The sequence below is a fragment of the Uloborus diversus genome, chromosome 3 (genome assembly GCF_026930045.1).
Source record: "Uloborus diversus isolate 005 chromosome 3, Udiv.v.3.1, whole genome shotgun sequence".
NCBI lineage: Eukaryota > Metazoa > Arthropoda > Arachnida > Araneae > Uloboridae > Uloborus > Uloborus diversus.
This window is the reverse complement of record NC_072733.1, coordinates 75,852,867-75,877,698: the sequence shown is the minus strand read 5'-3', so window position 1 is coordinate 75,877,698 and position 24,832 is coordinate 75,852,867. Positions and strand designations below refer to the sequence as shown.

Below are 24,832 nucleotides of genomic sequence, written 5' to 3'. Positions count from 1 at the left end.
TTGTGCAAAATATGAGCTTTGTCTGCCTTATCGTTTTCGGGAAATTAAATTTTTAAATTTAGGGGGAGAGGCACATTTTTGCGTGTTTTTCAAATTTGCAGATTTTAAAATTCTTGTTGCTTTAAGCGCCCCTATAATGACATGGATTTTTAAATTCTATTCCATTATATGGTCTTTTTACATACTATTACAGCTGTCAAATCGGTGTCACTACGAGTGTGACGGCCACAAACTCCGTTTAAAAATGACCAAAAATGATTTTTTTTTACTATATTCAATGCCAATTTTCTCAAAGCGCCTTCATGCTGACACCAACGTTTTTGCATAAATTCCTAGCTACACTTGCATACATCAAAAATATGTAATAAAATTGGTGTCACTATGAGGGCGCCAGAAGATATTGGAACTTATATGTGTTAAATTTCACAAAAATGCAAATGTTTAAAATATAACTACTACTCTCACCCTCATAGCAGAGATCTGAAACTAACTAAGTTTGATAACCAACATGTTTGTCTAACATATGACTTAAAAAAATCGGTGTCACTCCTATTACTTTCGGAAATATAATCATTCATAATTAGTATGTTATGGAGTTATTTTAAAAAAGACTTTTTTAATTCGAATGGCTTTTTGCACGGTTTGTTTTAAACTTTAATATAAGATTACAGTAGTGATACCTAAAATAATGTTTTTAATGCTTTTTATTAAAAAAAAAAAGCTTTATAAAAAGCATCAGAAACACAGTAAATCGATATAGGTACAGATGGACGTATTGTGTAATGTGCATTATATGCTAAAATAGTCGTACTAATATTCATATTTTTTTCAACCATACTAATTTTTTATCTGTTATTTATATTAAAAATGCAACTATTTATAACATAATGTCTTAAATAGTGATGAACACAATGTATTATATAGCGAGCACTCAGAGCACTCAGAATCTGAAACATAGTTTCAGGATGACGTAGACTAAAACAAAGAAAACATAAAAATCAAATCACCCAGTTTCAGAAAGAAGGTCATCTCTTATTGATATCTGGTAATTTTGTAGCACTAAAGCTTGGGAGAACATGGTATCCCGGAGAAATAGTAGAAGTTGACCATTTGCTAATCTGAATACAACTAGCCCCCTCATAGCAGAGATCTGAAACTAAGTTTGATAACCAGGACGTTTGTATAACATTTGAACTAATAAAATTAGTGTCACTCCTACTAACCATACGATAGTGTAATAACGAAAAAATATTGATAAAGTACAGCATGTGTCTAGATTCGTAATTTTTTTTGCCTTCGTGTCTCCGTAACCGAAATATGAAGTTTGTAGGTGTCTCGTAATTTTAAGAAAAGTTTAAATTTAGCAAGTTTCAGTGAGAAATGGATAACATTTTTCACACGCATGCAGGCAGATACCGCTCGAAAACTAAAGTCTATTGTATTTTTAAGGAGATAAAACTTTTAGATCAACCAAAAATTAGCGTTGAAAAGTTAGCACCATTAAAAACTGCACATAATAGAGAATTAATAGCAAATTTTCGTGTTTTATCAACAATTTAATTGCAAGTGTTACATATTATTTTATTTCATAATATTTGTTATTGATTCTGATCCGAAAGTGGATGTGAGATTTACAAATCTATGTACCTTATGCCATTTTTGTTCAATAAAAACATTTTGTAAATTTTACTTCTTGCAATTTGAAGTACATATTCTGATTACGGGTAATTAAACATGTTTCATGACTTTAAAAGCCATTCAATATCAATTTTGATTTCTTAAATTTATAATTTATTACTAACCAAAAGTACATATAAATTTACCCATGAATTGCAAATTTTGTGCAGTAAACTTCACCGATATATCCGAGTTAATTTAAAATCCCTTTATTTGAAAATATGCGAGAATTCACACAAGATACGAGATGCAGCCTAAAAAATCCTCGTAGTGATTAAAACTGACTTATGCATTACCCAAAAATTAATTTTTCGTTAAAGACAAAAGTATACTTTAATGTTTCGCATAATTCCGAATGACGAATGAGTTACAAATTAAGAAGATGCGAAATCTATTTTTTGTTTTGAAATTACCTCCAGTAGTTAATTTCGAATAAAAAAATGATTTTGAGGATTTTTTTTTCAAATTAAAAAAAGAATCTTTCACCGAAAGTACTATTTTAAAACAGAAAAATCCCAGAAAATTGCGAGAAACGAACCAATAGTAAGCTTATGTGATGCGCGGTGGAAAGTTCTTGCCCTACAAATGGCGGACAATCGTTGGTTGAAAAGGAATCACTTTTCTACCACAGGATGATCCATCTAGTTAAAGCTCTTCTAAAGCTCTCCATAAAATCTGACACGGCGAAATCACGAAATCTGTGGCAACACAGAGGGTGTATCTGGGAGGGTCTAACTCGACTTTTTTTGCACTGCTTTATTAATCATCTAAATTTCAATATTGAGCATGGTGCGCACAAATGATGAACAAAATTTTTAAAAATCGAATTATCGAAACTACTGCACATATCATAATAAGTGATACTTGAGAATAAATAGGAACATTCCAAGGTTTTTTTTTTCCTTTTCAGTTACAAACAGGGGCGGAGGGCGGGAACAGAAATTAATGTTGCGAGTGGGGAGGGGGATGTATAATAGTCATTGAGATAAAAGACGCAATTTCAAGAACTATCACTAACAGAAACAAAAACATTATTATTCCACTATAAACATGGATGTTATTCTGACATTAGTCATTCGCCCTGAATAAAATTTTTATCAATTCCACAATGCTACAAGTTATAAATAAATTCCCGTTCCTTGAATTTATTTTTCCATATCAACTGAGGTATTTGACTGTACTCGAGTTTTCAACGCAACATTTCAGTCCGAAGAAAGGAGTAAGTAATAAAAACTACCTAATAACATAACATAAAATCAAGTTACATGATATAAAGTGGAAACAATAGATCGCAATCCGACGGAAAAGGTATTTCTACTTCTTTCATTTGATTTAAAACTGCTCAGGGTTTGAATTTTTTAATGCAGTAATGAAAATAATTGAGACCAATATCATTAAGTACAATAATGACACCTTGAGAACAAAAATTAACATTACCCAAAACCGGTGAACTATGCACTGGAAAATTGTTAAAAGCCATTTTATAACTGCCGAGCACAGACCAGGCATTAAAAAAAAGAAGAAAAAAGGTTCGCGTACATTCAAGGAGGATATAATAAAAATTCTAATTTTATCAACCCAGTATGTCGAAGGGAAACATGTTAGGAAATATTTTTTTAGCATTCCATTGAACAAAAGAACATTTCGGTAATTCATGCATTAGAGACGTACCGAGTAGCACTTTGGTTGAGTATCGAGTTCCAAGTTCCAATTATGTTTTAAGAAGAACCACCGACACACACGTGACGAATTTTGAACTCAGTGGTCAGTGGAAGAGTAGTATATACCTCCATGTCCACATACACACATACACAAATAATAGTTTTAAAAAGAAAATTCCAGCCGAAATTTGAAAAGATTTGTTTCTGTCAGTAATTTGACAAATACGTTATTTTTTAAATTTAAAACAAATTATATTAATCCTTACTTCTAGTCCGCCAAACATAAATAATTTTTAAAAGCAAATGGAACAACGTTAAAAGCACAAATGTGCAGGACACTGCAGACACGTGTTTCTGCATCACAAGGAACATCTTTTTCAGTGCATAAAATGTGAGCTAATGAATGTTTAAAATAAACGACTTTTGTCAGATGTCTACAAATCCATAAGCTCACGCTTTGTGCATTGAAGAAAGCATTTCTTGTAATGCCAGAACACGTGTCTGCAGTGTTCCTGCACATTTGTGCTTTTAACGTTTTAATTTTTGAAACCCCCCACCCTAGGTTCCTTCTCGGGTGCCCAAGTACCTCCCTGCTAAATTTGGTCTAGATCCGACGAAAACTGTGGATTAGTATAGGGAACATATACACACATACATATATATATATATATATGCACACACACATATATTTGTTTTATTTATATACGAGCTGCGTTGCCCTACTTTGCACGGTCTACCTCGAAAATAAAAGTAAGGTCAAGTGATGCACGCTCAACAATCAGGCTTCAATTACAGAGAAAAATACTGCAAAATTTCCTGTCAAAATAATCATTCTCAAAGAAAGAAAACGACAAATCAAAAGTTCCCGAAAAAATTAAACGCAACCCTCCATAAATACAACTAAAATCCTGAAAAAAAAAAAAAAGATAAATTGCCAAATAATAATCAAAAGGGGAAAATTTTACCTCAAAACGAAAACAAAATTTTATTTAGTCACAACCGAGAAAAAAAAACTGGCAACCTTCTAAAACGCTACTTTAAAATGAGATCGCGCAAACGATAATTTTCCTGATTTAAAATTTCTGTTCCATTAGGTTTAGCAGTAAATTTTAATTTTTTCCTGGTGATTTTTAAAGCTTTTTTACTTACAAAAAAGGAAGTATTGTATTCACGAAAAAAAAAATTATCTCAAAACTCGGACTTAATTTCCATTTTGCTCACCCCCGAATGGATATTGAGTTTTTTTTTCCAACCCGACCACACGCGGATAAGTACCTAAACACCCGAAATATCCATTTTGACATTCCCCGAGTTAATTACAACGACTTTTCTCATGACGTCCGTATCTTCGTATGTGCGTATGTATGTCACATAACTCGAGAACGGTATGTCCTAGAAAGTTGAAATTTGGTACGTAGACTCCTAGTGGTGTCTAGTTGTGCACCTCCCATTTTGGTTTCATTCGGATGTTCCAAAGGGGGTCTTTTACACCTTTTTCTGGGTGGGGGGGGGGGGGGGGAGGTAATCAATGTTAATTCAATGCAAACTGTGTTATAATTTATGCAAACATTTGGCAATTTTTCGCCAAGCTTTTGGTCACCAAATTTTGTCGCCAACTTTGCGACAAATTTGGCGTTTTTTGAGCAATCACGATTGCTAATTGTTTTCATTTGACCGTCCTTGATGTTTGGTTCCTTTTCCAACCCCATCGTCTTCTGCAGGCGTGGCTCCGGCACGACTCCTCTGGTCCTGAGCACTGGTCCCCAGTAGCCGATGCTCGTGGTCAGTGGTGTCCATGTCCTAGGGCACGCGCACGCCCACACACACACCAAACGTGCATACACACAGGTCTACACACACATACAAGCCTACACATACACACCTATACACACGTAACCACCAGGGGCAGGCTTGGATGGACAGGAACAGTTTCTAGAAACAAGTGAGTGGGGGTAGTAACCAATGAGTAGTATCCTGTCGCAACTCGTGATTGCGAAAAACATAATTTAAATTCAAAATTTCAAAATTCAAATTAATTTTGAAAAAAAAAATTGTTTTGTTTTTTTAAATCTGGTTTCAATCTGGCCATTGTTGGTGATATTTAGAGAGTTAATTATTGAATCAAATTAAAATTGCCAATAATGGGGAAATAACTTTAAATTGGTGTAAAAGGAAGTCATGTGATGCACACATCAGCTCGTTTCTTTTAGTGAAACTCGAAGGAAATGAATGAGCTCTATCGATGTTTTTCGCGGGCTTTTGAATGGCAGCAAAATCGAACTGATCGACTAATTATTTCGGTTAGAGAGAGCCATTTAATGCCATTTTCGGGTTTTAAAATTAAAATTCAAAAGGTTCGATTCTTTTTGCATTCGAAAACCCTCCTACGTTCCTTCTCGGGTGCCCAAGTACCTCCCTGCCAAATTTGGTCGAGATCCGACGTAAACTGTGGATTTGTATAGGTAACATACACACACACATATAAATATATTCTCAGTTTTATTTATATAGACTAGCTGCATTGCCAGGCTTTGCACGGTCTACCTCGAAAGTAAAAGTTTTGTCAAATGACGCATGTTCAACAATCAGGCTTCATTTAGAGAAAAAAAAAAATACTACAAAATTTCCCATTAAAACATTCATTCTCAAAGATAGAAAAATGAAAACATGACATCAACAGTTCCCGAAAAAACTAAACGCAACCCTCCAGAAATACAACTAAAATCCTAAAAAAAGAGAAAGAAAGAAAGAAAGAAGACTAATTGCCTAATAATAATCAAAAGGGGAAATTTTTACCTCAAAACAAAAACAGAAAACAAAATTTTATTTAGTCACAACAGAGGAGAAAAAAGGGGTAACCTTCTAAACGCTAATTTAAAATGAGATCGCCCAAACGATAATTTTCCGATTTAAAATTTCTGTACCATATAGCTTAGCAGTGCTTTTTAATGTTTTCCCGGTAATTTTACAGCCTTTTTTTTTTCCTTCGAAATTCGAAGGAAATGAAGGAACTCTTTGGGTGTTTTTCGCGGACTTTCGAATGGGACTTGAATTAAAGAAATCGGTTAATTATTTCGGGTAGAAAGAGCCATTTAATGCCATTCTCAGGTCCTAAAATTAAAATTCGAACGGTTCAGTTCTTTTTTTTGGCGTTCGAAAAACCCCCTAGGTTCCTTCTCGGGTGCCCAAGTACCTCCCTGCCAAATTTGGTCCAGATCCGACGAAAAGTGTGGATTTGTATATAGGGAACATATTCATGTATGTATGTATGTATGTATGTATGTGTGTATGTGTGTGTGTGTGTGTGTAACGGAAACAAATTGTTGATTATATATAACTAGCGAAGATTATTCATAATTTTCAATAGACTTGGTAAATATGGTACATTATGTAATGTTTATCAAATTTACTAGTTTATTCACATAATTTCCTCTTCTTCGTGGATAATGCAATAAATTAGGATTATTTGTGGAGTAATGAGATCTTAATTAACAAAATTGAACATTTTCAAGCAACACAAGAAAACTCAATCGTTTAAAAAAAGAAAAATGTCTCGGTTGCAGTTAAAATTTCTAATAATATTTCAATTAAAAAACTGAAATGTGGCTTTTTTCGTACATTACTTTCATTTCTTACCTTGGAAAATGTATATTAGATAATAGTATTAATTCTATAAAAAAAAGGTTTATATTATTAACTATTTAATTTTTAACTAAACAAAACGAAACTTCAAATTTAATTACATATTTAGAATTCTAGATAATGTCAAAGTCTTGAAAATTAAAGATCTGAAAGTAAATGCAAAACATACAAAGCCTCCATATCAAAAAGCAAACTAAGCCAGTATTTTAAAGAAAAACATTTTCTTGTAAGATAACCTATTCAGACTCATTCTGCTGTGACTTTCAGAGAGAAAGAGAGAATTATTACCAACTTTTTCACTAAACTTCATTTTCAAAGGCATCGTTGTGTGTGATATATCTGATCCTTCCAGAAAGAGATGATTATTTCTAATTAATATTGCTAGTTCTGGAACATTGTCAAGCAAAATATTTTTTCTATCTAAATAGACCTGATTTTTAGTAAAGCTATGGACTTTTATTATATTCACCACTACGAATCAAGGAATGTATTTGATAAATATTAAATACTAGTATATATATATATATATATATATATATATATATATATATATATATATATATATATATATATATATATATATATATATATATAAATATTAAATACTAGTATATATATATATATATATATATATATATATATATACATATATATATATATATATATATATATATATATATATATATATATATATATATATATATATATATATATATCTATATATATATATATATATATATATATATATATATATATATATATATATATATATATATATATATATATATATATATATATATAGTATATATTTTGATCGTGTTTGTGGGAAGCATTCTTTTCTATTCTTCTGAAATTACATTACACCACAAACTGTCTGAAGCCTGTAATTTACCCCAAAGAAAACACGTGGAACGGAATGTTTTACCTTTTTCTTTAGTATTGTTAATCACCGCAAGGTAGCGTATTCGAGCTCTGGAGTTGCGAATAGGATCTGATCGTTTTTTAAATAATTTGACTAAGTTTAATAATTTTAAAAATTTATTTTAATCGGTGCGCTTTTATTATTTATGCTTCTGCCGATGACATCACAAATGATGAAATGCCATACACTGTTGCCATTCGTAGAACGTAATATTTAATTCGCATTTTTACTCAAGTGTAATGGCAACGATATGGTTGATAACAAGGGTAGAGCGCAATTTTTAATTCGCTTCTTGATTACAATAACGTGAAAACGCGAGTACACAGATGCGCCTAAGTACATCATTTGTGACGTCATAAAGACCACGTCTTATTTTCAAAATCGGACGTGTTAAAAAATTCATTAAAAAATAAGCGTCTGGAAAATGAAAGTTTTTTCTCGCTTCATGTTTTTTTTTTTTTTTTTTTTTTGCTTATTCTATCAATTTCAATGACTAAAAATAATACTTTTGACTGAAGGAAACAAAACCCCCATTTTGAATAATCTCTGCGGAATATGTATAATCGCTAGATTAATCTCATTCTACTGCACATACACTTAGGAGCGGGAAAATTTCATGATTTACTCGCCACTTCCCCCTAATGTGACTAGTGTATTTTAAGTGAATTGGTTTATATTTTTGCAAATTTCACATCGAGATATAACTCGCAATCACTGTACTTGGCAATATTTTTTTTAATTATTAATTTAATAAAGAAATACATATATAAAAATGGCATTTCGAATTTTTTTTCCCCCATTATAAAATGCGGTAATTTTCACCGATTTTTCGAACAAAATAACTTCTACATTTAAACGGGGGTACTTATATTAAAACAGCATTGAAAAAATATTTCACCTAAATAATTTCAAAAACTTATCGAATAGAACTCGAAAGAAGAAAAAAACTTCTTTTTAGAACGAATTTCGTCGATGTCACAGAGATATAAGACCAACACACAAAACGACAAAGAATGAATGGTCATTAGTAGGGATTCAGTAATTTATTGCCTGTCATTGAGGCAGAGTGGAGGAACGGAGAAGCAGCAGACAATACCCTGAAGACCCTGGGGGGAGAAAGAAAGTGGTCCCTCAAAGTGGGAGGAAATGGGTGTGGTCTGGTTGAAAGGCGTGTTTTTCGCAGTTTTTTCACAATTTTTCGAAAACAAGGCTCTACTACGTGGAGAATATCAATAGAACAAATTGTCTCAGAAACAAACTCAAAATATGTTTTTAAAGAGAAATGTTCAATCTCTTGCGCTCCTTTTTTCCGTTTTTCCATATCATTTTTCAAACGTGTGAAAATAGTCGTTTAAAGTTTTAAAATGTTATTAAAAAAATTTCAAAATAACCACAGAAAAAATAAAGAGGCGCATCTCTAGTTCTGTGTCATAGCCATCGTTTAAAACAAACCGCATGAAAATATTCCAGTAATTTCTCGAGTTATGCTTTGAATAGGTAGCAGATTTTCCCGTAGAGAAAGCATTAGCGTCGAAAACCAAGATGGACGTTATAGAAGAGCCTTAAGGCTCTTCTATACCGAAGGAATCCCATTTTCTAGTTTGAATGTGTGAGCTTTAAGATGAAAAGTCAGCCGATAAAAGTATAAACTCATCCTTTCCGTGTCATTGCAAATCACAACTGAATCTGTTTTAAATTTTATCAAGTTGGAGAAGGGGCTACATCCCTCTACACTGTAAAAAAAATTCGGAAACGTTTCTGAGTATATCGTGTATAGTATAAAAATTCCTGTGCGCCACTGGTAATATGGTATCCTTCTGATCACCAACAAGACAACAGCATTTTTTTTTTCTCTTCCTGTTTCTATCCCTAATAGCAAAATTTCTTGCATCAATCTTGACAGATCTTGATATTATACTGACGGCGTCAATATTGACGTGTTTCATACTGCATAAAGCTTGCATAAAGATTAAAAAGCAATATTACAATAACAACACGTATGCAACATTGCATTCATCTTAAAATATCAATATTGATATTACCTTACAATAACAACATTGCATACATATTGACGCCGTCAAGATGTATTGATTTCATGCTGTCGCCGTCAAGGTAATTAGTACACAATAGAACAGGTGGACCTTCGTTGATACTTGCGCATGCGCACAGTTCTTTCTACCCAGCGTCCCTCGAATTGCTGGCACATCTTCCTCCTTCGACCTACGATTTCAGTCGGTTCAGAGGAGCTGCACGTGGCGTTGTCGTTGCGTTCTTTAGGCTTCGTTAAGTTGGTTGCTTAGTTATTAGTGTGGAATAGTATTGTTTTAGGAATAACTTATGAATGACTGATAACTGCATTTGTTTATTAATATAGTACTAAACAAGTCATATCGCAGACGATGTGCGATCAATGTTAGAAATGGCCGAAAATAACTTTTTTCGTCCCTAGACTTCGAAACGAAGGACATGAAGCCCAGAATTTCGTATTATCACTTCAAACTCATGAGTAAGATTAATTTTATTCAATGGTTATTTATGTTATTCTTTAAGATAAATTCTTGTGTTTTGTCCATGGGATATTTTCAATGCTGACATCCATTTGGAAATGTACTTTATTGTATTTATTTACTTATTTATTATTTTACTTTCTTTATTCTTAAATGTGTTATAAAAACTTCCGCAATTATTCCTAACTAGGCATTTTATGTCTTTATAATACAATTAGAAGCATGAATTTATAAAATAAGTCAAGTATTACGCAAAACGAAGAAACTTTCATTTTTTAAATTAAATTGTGAATACTATTAATACCTTTATATGAATTTCCGATCAGATGTCAGCTTTAAGGAAATATTCTTAGGCTAGAAAACTATCTTGAAGAATAACAGAAATAATTACAGAATGAAATTTAATTCTCGAGTTTCAAGTGAAAATAATACAAAGAAATAAATAGATAAAACACCTTGCAAACGTGCTGATTTCATACTGTCATGTCAATGTATCCTGACATTTTCCTGTCATATCAATACGTATGCAATATTACAAAAGCAAGATCATCTTGCCTAGACCTTGATTTCATGCTGTCATGACAACATCTTGATATTATCCTGTCATATCAATACGTATGCAAGATTACAAAAGCAAGATCATCTTGCCTAGACCTTGATTTTATGCTGTCATGACAACATCTTGATATTATCCTGTCATATCAATACGTATGCAATATTACAAAAGCAGCCTACCTTGATATTTTCCTGATATTTTGTTGCATACACCTTGTCAGCCAATATTGTGGCAGCCTGCTGACAGCATAAAGGGAGTAACATAACAACATTGAGGCAGCATTAATGCAAGATGATTTTTCTTGCATGTCAACCTTTATGCAATACTGAGGCAAGATATTTTGCTTACTGGGTATCGTGCCAACATGCAGATTCGTCAGTTTCTTTCTTTCCTCTTTTGATGCGCAGAAAATTCATAGACAAAAAAACAGTATAATTTTCTAATTAAAAACTGCACAGAAAATCCTTGTACAGGGCGTGAGTGTTTTCGAAAGATTTCCTCTTTTTGCTTTTTTATTAATTGTAACATTCATCAAACTAGCAATCAGCAAACCTAACTACACAACTACCAAATGTTTTTATTTCATGCTCACACCGACATCCGCAGAAGTTCTTCGACATTTTTCTATGATTGTTTTGCTTTTCTTTTCAAAAATAGTTTCAGAAATTTCTGTAAAAAGTAAAGCAATCTTTTATTGATAAAGTTATAAAGATCATCAGTGTTCCACTCGTCCCCTCCCCCTCAATTATATAGTAAAAAATACATAAATGAATGAACTAAACGAATAAATATAAAACAAATTTTAAAAAAATGAAGATTATGCCGCCCATGAATTGCAAAACAAATACAGAATTCGATTCGAAGAGTAAATGTGGAGAATTGTCCCGCGGTTCCAAAGTTTTCAAGTAAAAGTGAGAAGGGTGGTAGAATGGAATAGGAGAATTGGATTCTTTTTTCTTCACCCTCATATGCAACATTCAAACAGCGGCCGCACATCACGTTCGCCACGTAAAGCGGACAGAGTAACGTTTTCCGAAAAGGGAGAAGCATTCATACTTTGCGGAGCGCGAAAAAGTCACATGTCAGTCTCTCATCCAATAGAGAGAGCGGGCTCATCTCGTAGAGACCAATGCAATGCGACGCCCAACTCTACGGACCGTCAGAAATCTGGCTTCTCGTCCCGTCGACAGGTCCCGTACAATACGGCTTGCTGTCATGGCAACGCCGGTCGAAAACTGGTTTTAGGGAGAAAAGCATACGTCGGTGACGGATGTGCGGACGTAGTGTGAATGTTGCAATACTCGTGAGTTCTTTCCGCTACGCCGATCTGTTGTCGTGGTGAGAAACAGGCCGGAGGGGGGAGGGGGACATGTTTTGGAACAGAATCCTTCTTTTAGCTCTCTGCCCTCGTCCGACCGCAAAGGAGTACTGATGGGGACAGCTTAGATTTACGACTGTCCTTTCAACAACTCAATGATTGACGCTGTCCATCATGAAATCAGACCAATTAGAAGTGCAAAAAAAATCGAGTTAGACCCTCCCAGATACACCCCTTGTGTTGCCACAGATTCTGCAATTTCTCCGAGTAAGATTTTACGGAGAGGTTTAGAAGAGCCTTAAGAAAGCGCGAGCGAACCGGTTTCTATGTCTATGGGAGTCCCCCATGTCATGCAAGCACGTAGGCTTCAGTAGTGGCTCCATCTATTGTAAAACACGCAAAATGTCTGCCATATAAAATGCAGTCATCAATTTCAACAAAGAATATCATTAAAAATTTTAAATTAAGTATTTCAGGTAAGAAATGCTAAGCTTGTGTTTTAGTTTTATTAACAGAGTTTAATCGAACAACTTGTGTAGAATTCTGACTGTTATCTTTCTGATTTGTAATCATTATCTCTTTTCTTGCGTATACTTTTGTTCTCTGGGGAACAAGTTTATAATGTTATCTTTTCACAGCCAAGCAAATATTGAAAAAAAATTCTTATTCCATCGTCGAAAAGTTTACTTGAAATTACACTATTTTTTTCCCCCTTGTTGTAATAGATCAGATTTAAGGACTACATAATCTTATCATGTGCTTCTCTTGTCATGTGATGAAATATTATTTATGCACTCGCCAGGCAGAGTTGTCGATTTTATGGTAAAAGTGGACGGACGTTGAACTTATTCAGAGTTCTAGTGAAACAGATGAGGATTTTTTATTTTGCTCTTATTCCTAAATTTTAATAAATATTTTTATGTAAGATCATTCTTGCATAACTAATTAATTTTTATGAATGAAATACACTGAAGCGAAAACTTTCATTTCTATTGATTGAACGTTTTTTTATTGCTTTATTTCGGTTTTTTTTTTTTTTTTTTTTTTTTTAATTTTGTTTTTTCGTTTAGTTATTTGTGTATTCATTTTTATTTTTATGACTATTGTAGCATAAATATGATTGTAAGATTATAGTATCAAATACTTGAACATGCTCTTGGTTCATGTTTTGTTTACCAAAAAGCTCATAAACAATGTGAAAGAAATTAATGAACAGTTTGATTTTCTATAATAAGTTTCAATAAACATTTCTCATCATCCCATGCGTTTTTGAAATAGTTGAATTAACTTTGTTTTTCAATTTTTTTAACAAAACCGTGTAAAATTGACCAATGTGCTCATGCTTGGATGGAGTACTGATCCCCCTGACAGAGCATGTTGGACTGAATTACGCAAATAACTTCTGTTTCGATTTGATTGATAAATATTATCTAATATTGTAACTAACTTATTTTCCATTGTGTTTAGAATGAAAAACATAAAGTTTAAGTCTGGATATAACGTGTTAAATTAATTTTAGTTGATAAGCTGTCTTTAATTACAAATACTAATAAGTAACCACCCTTAGCACGCAATTATTTTTTGAAGGTCAAAAGAAAAATTAAACATTTAATATTTGTAAGGCAATTAATGAAAATTAAGGTTAGCAAAAGATGTGTTGAATAATATTTGGGGAAATAAAAGTTTGCTACTTCCACCCCCAACGAGAGGCGACATCAGCCTAGTCAGAAGCTAGGGGTCTGGTTTGGAATTGAAGTAGTATAAGTTTTATAATTTTCACTGTCTACTTCCCAAGCATAACTGGTTTGTACTTGGGAATGCATAGTTGCTATTGTTTTATTCATCAATTTGTTTAAGCAGTATGTTTGGCTTTAAATAGCAATTTTGATACTGCATTGTATTCAGGTCCATCATTTTGATCCTTTCCAGGGTTATTCAGGTACTTAGTGTGTTTTATAGACCCCCCCCCCAAAAAAAAAAAATGCATGGAAAATGTACATTTATGTTTTTTAAATCCAGGGAGGGTCAGTTGACCCCCCCCCCCCCCCAGTCCCCCAAATGAGGGCGTGGTTGCAAGCCCTAATCTATAAGTTTTAGCCTCCCTGCAAAAAAAAAAATCAGCAGGGCCCCTAACTGCCTACTGGATTGCTCATTCCCCTCCCCAACACTAATTAAAGCATTTTTAAACGAGTGCTTGTTACTTGTTTTTAACTGCTTTAGCACTAGAAAGACGGAGGGACCTGTGTGGCCCCTCGCATGGTTTGTTGTTTAATAACTTGGATAATATCTAACGGAACGTAATGTAACTTCCCGACTTTTCATTATATGACACTATGTGAATGCTTGTTTAATCATTTTATCATACGCCTCATAGTACTGTAAATATTGATCCTTATACCTAGAAAGACAAGAGGGGCCACAGTGGCCCCTAAGCTTTTTTACAATTAAAATTTTCTTTTTCTTTCTTTCTCCTAATTGGTCTAGCATAAAAAAAAGGCCATTCTCTCCGGTTAAACCTGTAACTTCCGCTTTATACAGCCAGTTGGCTATCCAAATGCTATAAACAGTACTGACTGCTTACCAGCCTAATGGTAGCCATTGCTCTTGAAAAGAAAAACTGATCCAAACTTTTGGCCAGTATAGAGAGAAACACTACAAATAATTGCATACTAAGCTTTTATTTAGTCATGAAAGAAGGTGCATTGGGCATGTGGACACACTCAGGAAGAATTTTTAAAATAATTCACCCCAAAAATGGGTAGGGGCCACACTGGCCCCTTCAGTCTTTCTAGGTATACAGAAAATGTCAGTCGTTCTAGTGTTAATGCTTATACTTATATTTTGAATTCATTTGTGTAAATGTTAAACTCATTTTATTTATGAGTCATTTATTATGAGTCAGCAAGGAAACAAATCACTCATTACTTTGCATCGCTTGAGGTTTAACCAATCTTTTAATTTCAATCCAAGTTTTAAAAAAATCTAAAACTTACCCCCTGTAGACTAGATCTTGGTTTTGAAAGGGCTTTCACATAACATGGAATTGGCTAAACTTGGTTAATGATTCAGCTTTCACTTTTTATTTCTTACGAGTTCGGCTAAGGCCCTTGATTTACAAGTTTTACAAGTTTAAAAAAAAAATTTTTATTGATTGCTGTCTACTTTTAAACTGCTGGAATTTTCCTACGAATGCATTTTTGCCTCCTTATTAAATTTTATTTATTTTAATGTTAAAGTGACTTTTGTTCTATAATGAGCTGAAATTCATAGGATTTTTGTTCATCCAAACTGATCAAAACAGTTTTTCAGAAATGATTCGGCCTGTTTCCTAGTGAGCCCCTTAGTGCTGTGGTTGCACTGCAGAGTCTGCGAGTATATCAACCCAAGCCTGCTTGGTTACATTATAGCAATTTCTGGTTACATTATTGCAATGTCAAATTGGCAAGTTTACAAGGAAGCATTAAAATTTTTTTGTACTTAATTTCTATCAGTACCATCATACCACAGCTCATTATTTGTTGTAAGGAGTAGACCATATTGATTCAGATTTCTGTACATTAGCTTCTTTTTTCTTTCTTTCTTTTTTTTTTATCCTCTCTGGTCATTAATAGAAAAAAATTCGTCTTAATCTTCTGTATTGCTTTGAAAAAAAAAGAAAGAAAGAAACTGATTAAAATATTTCAGTCATTTTCTTTTGTGTAAAATGTAAAAAAAGTCTTACGGATCTTAGCAGTTTCAAAGTAGCATTCTAATTCAAGTGTGATGAACAATGTATGTATTTTTTAATCTTATTCAAGAATAAAAAGGCATTTTGAAATTTGTTTTGAAATCAATAACATTTCTTTTTAATTAATAAGTATGTATTATTTTTCTAGATACATCATGTTCCTCTTCAGTACATTGGCATTTTGTTTTTCCACATCTGTAATATATGGTTTAGATAATGGATTAGCAAGAACTCCGCCAATGGGATGGCTGTCATGGGAACGCTTTGTATGTAACATTAACTGTGCAGATGATCCTGAGAATTGTATAAGGTAAGCCCATATTTTAGCTACATAACTTTTTAAGTACTACAGTGCAGAACCTTTTATCCGGGAACCAAAAAACCGGGGAAACCAGAAAACCGGTAACCTTTTGCCGATTTTCCTGCCATTTTTTAAAAATATGCATTTTCGGCAATTTTTGAAAAACTAAGCTTTTTTTTTTGAAATACCTAAAAGAAAATGAGCAGTTTCTTAATAAATACCATATTACTCATCTATAACTCGGGAAAATGTTTACAAAAATGAACTTCAAAGGGTTGTCTTTAATGCGGTTGAAAACTTCCGGAATATTTTCTTGAACTAAAAAGTCCACACGTAAGTCTGAAATTTGTGTTTTATTCCAACTGAAAACTAAAGAAATGAATATTGTTACATTATAACGCAATATTTTATTGAATGGCTTTTAATTAAAACCGTTTAGAGCGGAAGTGACGTCGCAAAAGCATGTGAAACGCCTCGATTCTCGAATTTTCCGGACAGTTGATGGTGGAATCTAGAAATCGTTAAACGCAAGACTGTAATAAGGCTGCAGGAATTCATAAATTAAATTTCAATTGGTATTAACTTAATGCAAAAGCAATAGTTATCAATAATCGCTAATACACTATAGTAAAAGAATCCCACATTTACATTCAAAAACTTGTTTCTTGCCCTTCCCTTCATTCTCTTTTATTTTAAAACATCGAAAATTGGTGTTTTTCTTTCCTTTTCAAAATGAGTGTGATGGTCTCAGGTCTTATTAAATAACTTAAGGTTTTTGGTGTTTAAATTATTCTCTCACTAGTAGTTTTTAATGTTTCGATATTGATAAGCATTCCTGAACTGTTTTCTTATTATTTTAATACATATTTCTATTCATTATAGTAATTTAAGTTTTATAAACAATCTGCCAAAAGCTCTTTTTAGCGATCCAGAAAACCGGGAAATTCAGATATCCGGGATAGCTATGGTCCCGAACTTCCCGGATAATTGGTTCTCTACTGTGCATAAAAATTAAAAAATAGTTCTATTTCTCTTTTTGATTTCTGGAGTTCTCTAATAGAAGTGTTCATCAAAATTTATTTTCTCCCTTACAGTTAAATTAAACATTATTAGAGTAACCTAATTCTCTTGCAGTGAAAAGTTATACATGCAAATGGCGGATCGTATTGTTGATCTTGGGCTTAAGGATGCTGGTTATGAGTATGTTAACATAGATGATTGCTGGATGGAAAAAGCTAGAGATAATTCAAGTAGATTGACACCTGATCCTACAAGATTTCCAAATGGCATCAAAGCTATTGCAGATTATGTGAGCTTCTTTTTTAAGATTTTTTTGCAAATTACAATCAGTCAGAATGAAAATTGCTTTAGTTCAACAAATTGTTGATATTGATTGACAGATAGGAAGCCCGAGAGAGGAGAGAAGGTTCATTTGCTCACATTTGCTTTTGGTACAGTTAGTTTTTGATAATCCCCCCAACCCACTGCAGGGTGGCGACAGATCAGGGAGATCAGGGAAAAGTCAGAGAACTTTATTGATCAGGGAAAAATCAGAGAAATATCAGGAAATTTCGAAAAAATAATAAAAATTCAGGGAAAATTGATCAAATGAAGAAAAAAAAAAAATTTTTTTTTTGCTTTGAAAAATTTAGTATCCTTTTCTCCTATGCATTTTCTGCCAATTATTTGTTTTAAAAAAGTTAAATTATTGAGGTGTGATTATACACTGAAGCATATTTGTCCATCTTTTCTCCTCAAGGTCAAAGTATTGAGAATATTAAGTTATTAACCACAGGATGCACTTCCTAAGCTTCTGTGTATGTAAAGTTGTTTATTTTATATAGCTTGAATTTTTCTGCCACACATTCCATGCTACATAAAATAAACAACCTACAGGCAAAGAGGAAGCGTTCATTGATGACTTGGCCCCTTTGCCTTTACTCATTGTCTTAAAGTAAATAACATACTGATACTGTAATCACAATTTCAAGAAAAAATCTTTGTTTTTTAACATTGATATTGCTAAAAGCTTAAATGCTATTATTTGGCGTGTTCGATTTAATTGCTAAAATTGAATTTTAAATGAAAATCAACTTTGTTTTTTGCCATCGTATTATTTGCTGTCGCCTCAGATTATACGAAGGGTTTTTTTTTTTTTTCAGAATTTAAAATTCTTTTATTTTAAAACCAAGTTACATACTATCTATTTTGAAATTAATAATTGTTTTTTGCATTTCAATGTTGTTTGTTACAAATGATTTTTTTTTGACTAATAATGAAATAATTTAAAATTGAGTTGTGTACATAAGTAAATATATTTTTACTATTTTCTAATATAGTTAAAATGCTGTATTCCTTCATTAAAACCCAAGTTCTTGATTAGAGAATAGCTCAGTATGACTGGTTGCTAAAAAGTTTCAATTTGTTTTACATAAATATGTCTATTATTTTCTAAATAAAACAGCATTACTTCTATACTTTCACTATTACTTTTTACTCTCACAGCAACAATTATGCTGCTTGAAAATTCAGTTCAAAATTATTGCCCAATAAACTTTTTAGTTTTATCACTATTGGATATGTATTTAAGAGTGGTTTTTATAATTTCTTAGAATTCTTATGCTAACTGGTTACTGGAACTAAAGTATTTGTTTTAGATTTCCTATATTTCTCTGTAGATAATTTAATATACTATTTTTACTAAATAAAGGATCTTCTTTTCAAAAATATATTTTTAATTAACAGCTTAAAACGTTTTAAACACTGCATTTTATTTAATATGCAATGATTTTCAGATAGGGTAAAGGAAGGAAACCATTATCATTGGAAACGTAAATCAGGGAAATTCGGTGAACTTTATCAGGGAAATCAGGGAAAAGAGTCAAGAACTTTTTTTCGCAGTTCCTGTCGCCACCTTGCACTGGCAAACACAAGATAACTTTATAGTTATCTTGTAACTATAAACTTAACTTTATAGTCACAAGATAACTTTATATTTATCTTGTAACTATAAACTTAACTTTATAGTATCTTTTAGCCCTGAAACAGACACGTCTGTTTATTTCTTGTTGTTTTTACTTCCTTTTACAAAGTGAAGGAAGTACCATAATTTTCACCCAAAAATCGTCCTTAATTTACATTTTGCTTGCCCCGAATGAATATTGAGTTTTTTTTTCAACCCAACCACACGTGGATATATGCCTAAGAACATATAGACAACAGAAATATCCATTCTGACGATCCCTGAATTAATTACAACAAGTTTTCTTGTGATGTAGGTATGTATGTGCGTATATATCTTGCATAACGCAAAAACAGTATGTCCAAGAAATTTGAAATTTGGTATATAGACTCATAGTGGGATCTAGACGTGCATCTCCCCTTTTGGTTGCATTTGAATGTTCCAAAGGGGATCTTTTGCACCTTTTTTTTGGGGGGGGGAATCATTGTTAATTTCAATGCAAACAAAAGTGGTGTTTTAATTTGGCAAACTTTAGGGATGGCCTGCATCTGAGCTCTACATGGGTCAAAATGGTTAGTGGATTAATTTTAGGGGCTTCGGAGTCAAAAAACTAAGTTGGAATGGGGGGCATGATTCAAGCATCAGGTATCGAGAGAATGAAATCTTTTTGGGTATTGCTAGAAATGGAAATAAAGTGACAAACAAGAGTAGTAATGTTAACAATTGTAATTTAGGAAATTTCAGGGTGTTAAATAAAAGCAACTTAGTCATGCTTAAAGTTTTCTATACCAATGCTCGCAGTATTAGGAACAAGATGGATGAATTGAAAAGCATAGTTATGGATGAGAAGTTGGATGTTATTGGAATTACAGAGACATGGGCTACCGAATCTGATGCAGAGTTATTACATATTGCTGGGTATAATTTGTTCAGACAGGATAGAGTAGGTAAAAGAGGTGGTGGGGTTTTATTTTATGTTAGAGACAATTTTATTTGCAATGAATTGGTCATAAATGATAAGCCTACTGATATTGATATGGTTTGACTGGAGTTGATGAGCAGTAAGGGCAAAAAGCTACGCTTTGGAAACATTTATAGGCCACCTAATTCAAACCAGGGACAAGATGAACAGATGTACCGTATTATTAGTGACATGTCCAGTAAGGGATCCGTTATCATAATGGGGGATTTCAATTTTCCGGGTATTGATTGGAATAATTTTTATCCTGGTAATGGCAAAGAAGAGGAATTTTTAAAAGTAATTGGTGACTGTTTCTTAGATCAAGTTGTAACTCAGGGAACTCGAGAGGAGGCAATTTTGGATCTAGTTTTTTGTGACATAGGTAGTTTTGTTCAAGGGTTGTGTGTAGGGGAGCATATTGGAGATAGTGATCATAACAGCATTAGGTTCCGGGTTAAATTTGAAGTGTGCAAAGATGATAATTTTAGGTTTGTGCCCAATTTCAGAAACACTGATTTTGTTGCACTTAGGCAGAGCTTGAAAGAGGTTTTTTTGTCAGGATTGAAAAATAGCGACATAGATCAGCAGTGGACGGAATTTAAGGATAAACTTGCTAAAATGGTTGGGGACTATGTTCCATTTAGGAGAAAAGGTGTTAGTACCAAAATTTGGCCCATGTGGTTCTCCAGGGAGACTAAAGAAGCTCTTAATTATAAGCAAGCCACTTTTCGTCAGTTTAAAGAAACTGGTCAGACTGCGGAGAGACTCCAGTATGGTAAGGCAAGGCGAAATTTTAAGTATTTGGTACGGATTCAGAAAAGGGAATTGGAGCAAAGGCTGGCAGATGACATTGATGGGAACCCTAAGAGGTTTTTTGCTTACGCTAATTCTGGGAAAGCTCGAAACAGTCAAATTGGGCCTTTGCCCAGCTAGCACACGAACATTGGTCCAACGTTATCATATTACATTGGACCAGCGTCGGCATCTTACGTCGGAACGTACCTTAAAACGGTACGTCGGAAAACGGTTATCCAACGGTTGGTTATTGGTTAGTTTCCAACGTTATTCTAATGTAAAATACAACTGTAAACTAACCATTTGCAAACGTAATTTCGATGTAAAATACAACGTTCAACCAATGTTATTCCAATGTAAAATACAACAGCAAACTAACCATTTAAAAACGTAATTTCGATGTAAAAAGCTACACTTAACCAACATTTTCTAATGTTGTTCCAATGTAAAACACAACAGTAAACTAACACTTTCCAAACGTAATTTCGATGTAAAAAAAACAACGCTTAACCTACATTTTCTAACGTTATTCCACTATGAATTTCAACGCTAAACCACCTAACTTCCAATGTTATCTACTTTAACTGTAGCATTTCATTAATAAAATAAGTATTACGAGGTGCTCTTAGAAGAACGAGTGTAAAGAATAATTTTCAGTCATATTAACATAAAATGATAAAATGGCTGAATTTAATACAATTTATCATTTCCCTATCATTTACAAACGTTTCAATAAAATATGAACAAAAATTAAGATATTGATAATTCTTACCTTTTATTTTTCTGAATAATTACTCCAAAATTATCTTCATAAGCATACATTAGTTTCTTCTTTTCTTTTTCAGGAAATATTAATTACCAGCAAGGTTATTCTTAAGACCGAATAAAATTTTTGACTCTAAAATTCTGCCATGAAAAATAACCTAGCTTGTTTGAAGGTTCAATTTTGCTTTGACCTGAAATAAGAATAAAAATTAAAAAAAAAAAAAAAAAAACATACGCGTAAACATTTAGTTAGTAAATCTTCATAGCAATTAAAATGACGTGGGTGAAACTTGAATATTATGAAAAGTACTTATTTTATTGTTTTGCCGAACTATTATACTCTCCCATTTCATTCAAAAGTTCATGTTCACTGATTTTTTTTTTTTTTTTTTATTAGGGAAGGAATCCATCAACCAGAAAAGCTCATTCAAAGACACAATTTTATTTCTATGGTAAATTGCACATGTAATTTGTATGATGAGGAAACTATTTTTAAATATTATGCGTTTAAAATTACCGAAGCTAAACAAAGAACAACACGAAATTCTGAAACGAATTCAAAGCATTCACAAAATTGTCCAGAAAACTAGTTACAGCATCTATCAAAAAAAAAAAAAACAGTTTGAATATGCGCAAAAATTTTAAGAATTTTGATTCATCGGAGCCCCCCCCCCCCCCCGAAAAAGAGAAAATACCCCTAGAAACAACCTCCCCCTAAAAACCCCTGCCAAAACGAATTTGTAGAAAAAATTCAAGTAGTTTAAAACGAAAAAATCTGGGCCTGCACACCCACAATGATTTGTCGTGCTTGGAAAACAAATAAATGTAGAATGCATTTAATAATCACACACACACACAAAAAAAAAAAAAAAAAAAAAAAAAAAACAATGTTTTATCTTAGTTTTAAATTTATTGAAAGAAAGAAAAATAGTTGAAAAAATGAATTGATTTACTTTGAAAGACTTGAGTACTTGCGAGGATTCAACACTCGCCGTTAGCAAGTACGACACGTGTGAATGTGTATGAGACCCTGGAATGACGAAGAAAATGGCTATGCTCCGGCGCACCCCTCCCTCACCCCTTTCAAGTCCTGGGGTCTTAACAAAACTGCAGAGGGGGGGGGGCTTATGGAGCGCATTACGCATGCTTCGCTGAACGTGCAAATCAGCAACGAGCTTGCAATAAATGGGCGTAAATGTGAAACAGGTTTGAAGGTTAGAAATAAGTTGGGAATGCGTTTAGTCGGATATAGGTTGGTTTTAAACCATCCTCCGATGCTTCGAATGATCGGATGAGCGTATGAAAAAAACCAATATCTAACCAAAACATATTTCCAACCATTGCGATGCATTTTCAACCTTTCTCCAACGTAAATCCGATGGTTTGTGCTACCTGGGTGGTTGATGAGTATGGAAATTTAATCCAAAACGATAGGGATATTGCAAATGTTCTAAATAACTTTTTTTCCAGTGTGTTTAACGATAACTGTATCTCAACAGTTGACACTAACAAGACACAAGCTATTATACAGCTTGAAGATTATGTATTTTCCAGGGAAGAGGTTTTATTTCATTTGAAAAAGATTAAAGCAACTAAAGCTCCGGGACCAGATAATATTTAACCAAAAATTTTAGTTGAATGTGCAGAGGAATTAGTGGATGTTATTTTGAATATTTTCAATGCTTTTTATAACTCGGGGACGGTGCCAGAGGACTGGAAGCTGGCTAACATAACGCCACTCTTCAAGAAGGGGTCTAAAGGTATTGCTGGGAATTATAGACCTGTAAGTTTGACTTCGGTGATTTGTAAGATTTTCGAAACTTTGATCAAAATTAAGATCATGAAGTTCTTAGAGACTAATAGTCTGTTGACTAGTTTGCAGTATGGTTTCAGGAAAGGTAAATCCTGTACTACTAATTTATTGCATTTCTACGACAAGGTTACCTCAGCTTTATATAACAAAAAATGTGTGGATGTTGTTTATATTGATTTTCAAAAAGCTCTTGACAAGGAACCGCATGTTGCTCTTCTCAGCAAGTTAGCTGACATAGGAATAGGAGGAAAAACTTTACTTTGGGTTAGAAATTGGCTTACTGGTAGGAAGCAAAGAGTAGTTGTGAGAGGAAATCATTCTAATTGGAGTGATGTTTTAAGTGGGGTTCCTCAGGGATCAGTGTTAGGGCCTCTTTTGTTTATTATATTTATGAATGACATCAATGAAAATATTTCTGGAAGCATGAATTGTTTTGCTGACGATGTAAAAGTTATGGGGATTGTCGAAAATGAAGAACAAGTAAAACAGCTGCAAGAGGATTTAGATCATATTACTAAGTGGGCAGATAAATGGGGTATGGTAGTTAATGTAGGGAAATGTCAAGTGCTACACTTAGGTCATGGAAATAAACATATGAGATATCGTTTACAGGGTTCAGTCATAAATCAGGCAGAAAATGTTATGGATCTGGGTATCTTTATTAATCAGGACTTCAAGTTTAGTCAACAGTGCAGTATTGCTAGTAACAAAGCCAACAAAATGCTTGGGTTTATCAATAGATCTATTTCAAACAAATCTAAGAAAGTTCTTCTGCCTTTATATAGGAGTTTAGTAAGACCTCATTTGGAGTATGCTGTTCAGTTTTGGTCGCCTTATCTGAAGAAAGATATTTTTGTATTGGAAAGGGTTCAAAGAAGGGTAACTAAATTAGTAAGGGGACTCTCAGATTTAGATTATGATACTAGACTTAATAGGCTTAACATGTATAGCCTGGAGCAAAGGAGAGTCAGAGGGGACATGATTCAGTTATTTAAATTTATCAAAATGAAAGATGTAAATGGATTAAATTTTTGTGGGGAAAGCAGGACAAGGGGTCATTGTTTTAAGCTATTTAAATCTCAGGCTAACTTGGAAATCAGGAAAAACTACTACTTTAGCAGGGTCGTGGGCACTTGGAATAGCTTACCGGAAGAGGCGGTAATGAGCAAGGGAGTGGATAGCTTTAAGAGGGCCATTGATCTTCATTGGGGACTAATTAATTGAC

At 33.2% G+C, this 24,832-nt stretch overlaps 1 protein-coding gene across 3 annotated transcripts in view; it reads left to right on the top strand.

Annotated features, from left to right (window-relative positions):
* Positions 1-12,664: 12,664 nt before the first annotated feature.
* LOC129218094 (alpha-N-acetylgalactosaminidase-like) overlaps positions 12,665-24,832 on the top strand; it is a 36,408-nt gene continuing 24,240 nt past the window's right edge. The window contains exons 1-3 of one of the 3 annotated variants that reach the window (XM_054852290.1): positions 12,665-12,759; positions 16,159-16,320; positions 17,446-17,620. In XM_054852290.1, the coding sequence (XP_054708265.1) occupies positions 16,166-16,320; positions 17,446-17,620 (330 nt within the window). In that variant the 5' untranslated portion in view covers positions 12,665-12,759; positions 16,159-16,165. Of the gene's footprint in view, positions 12,760-12,971; positions 13,205-16,158; positions 16,321-17,445; positions 17,621-24,832 lie in introns of those variants that run through there. The other 2 variants (XM_054852289.1, XM_054852291.1) reach the window with 2 other exon arrangements.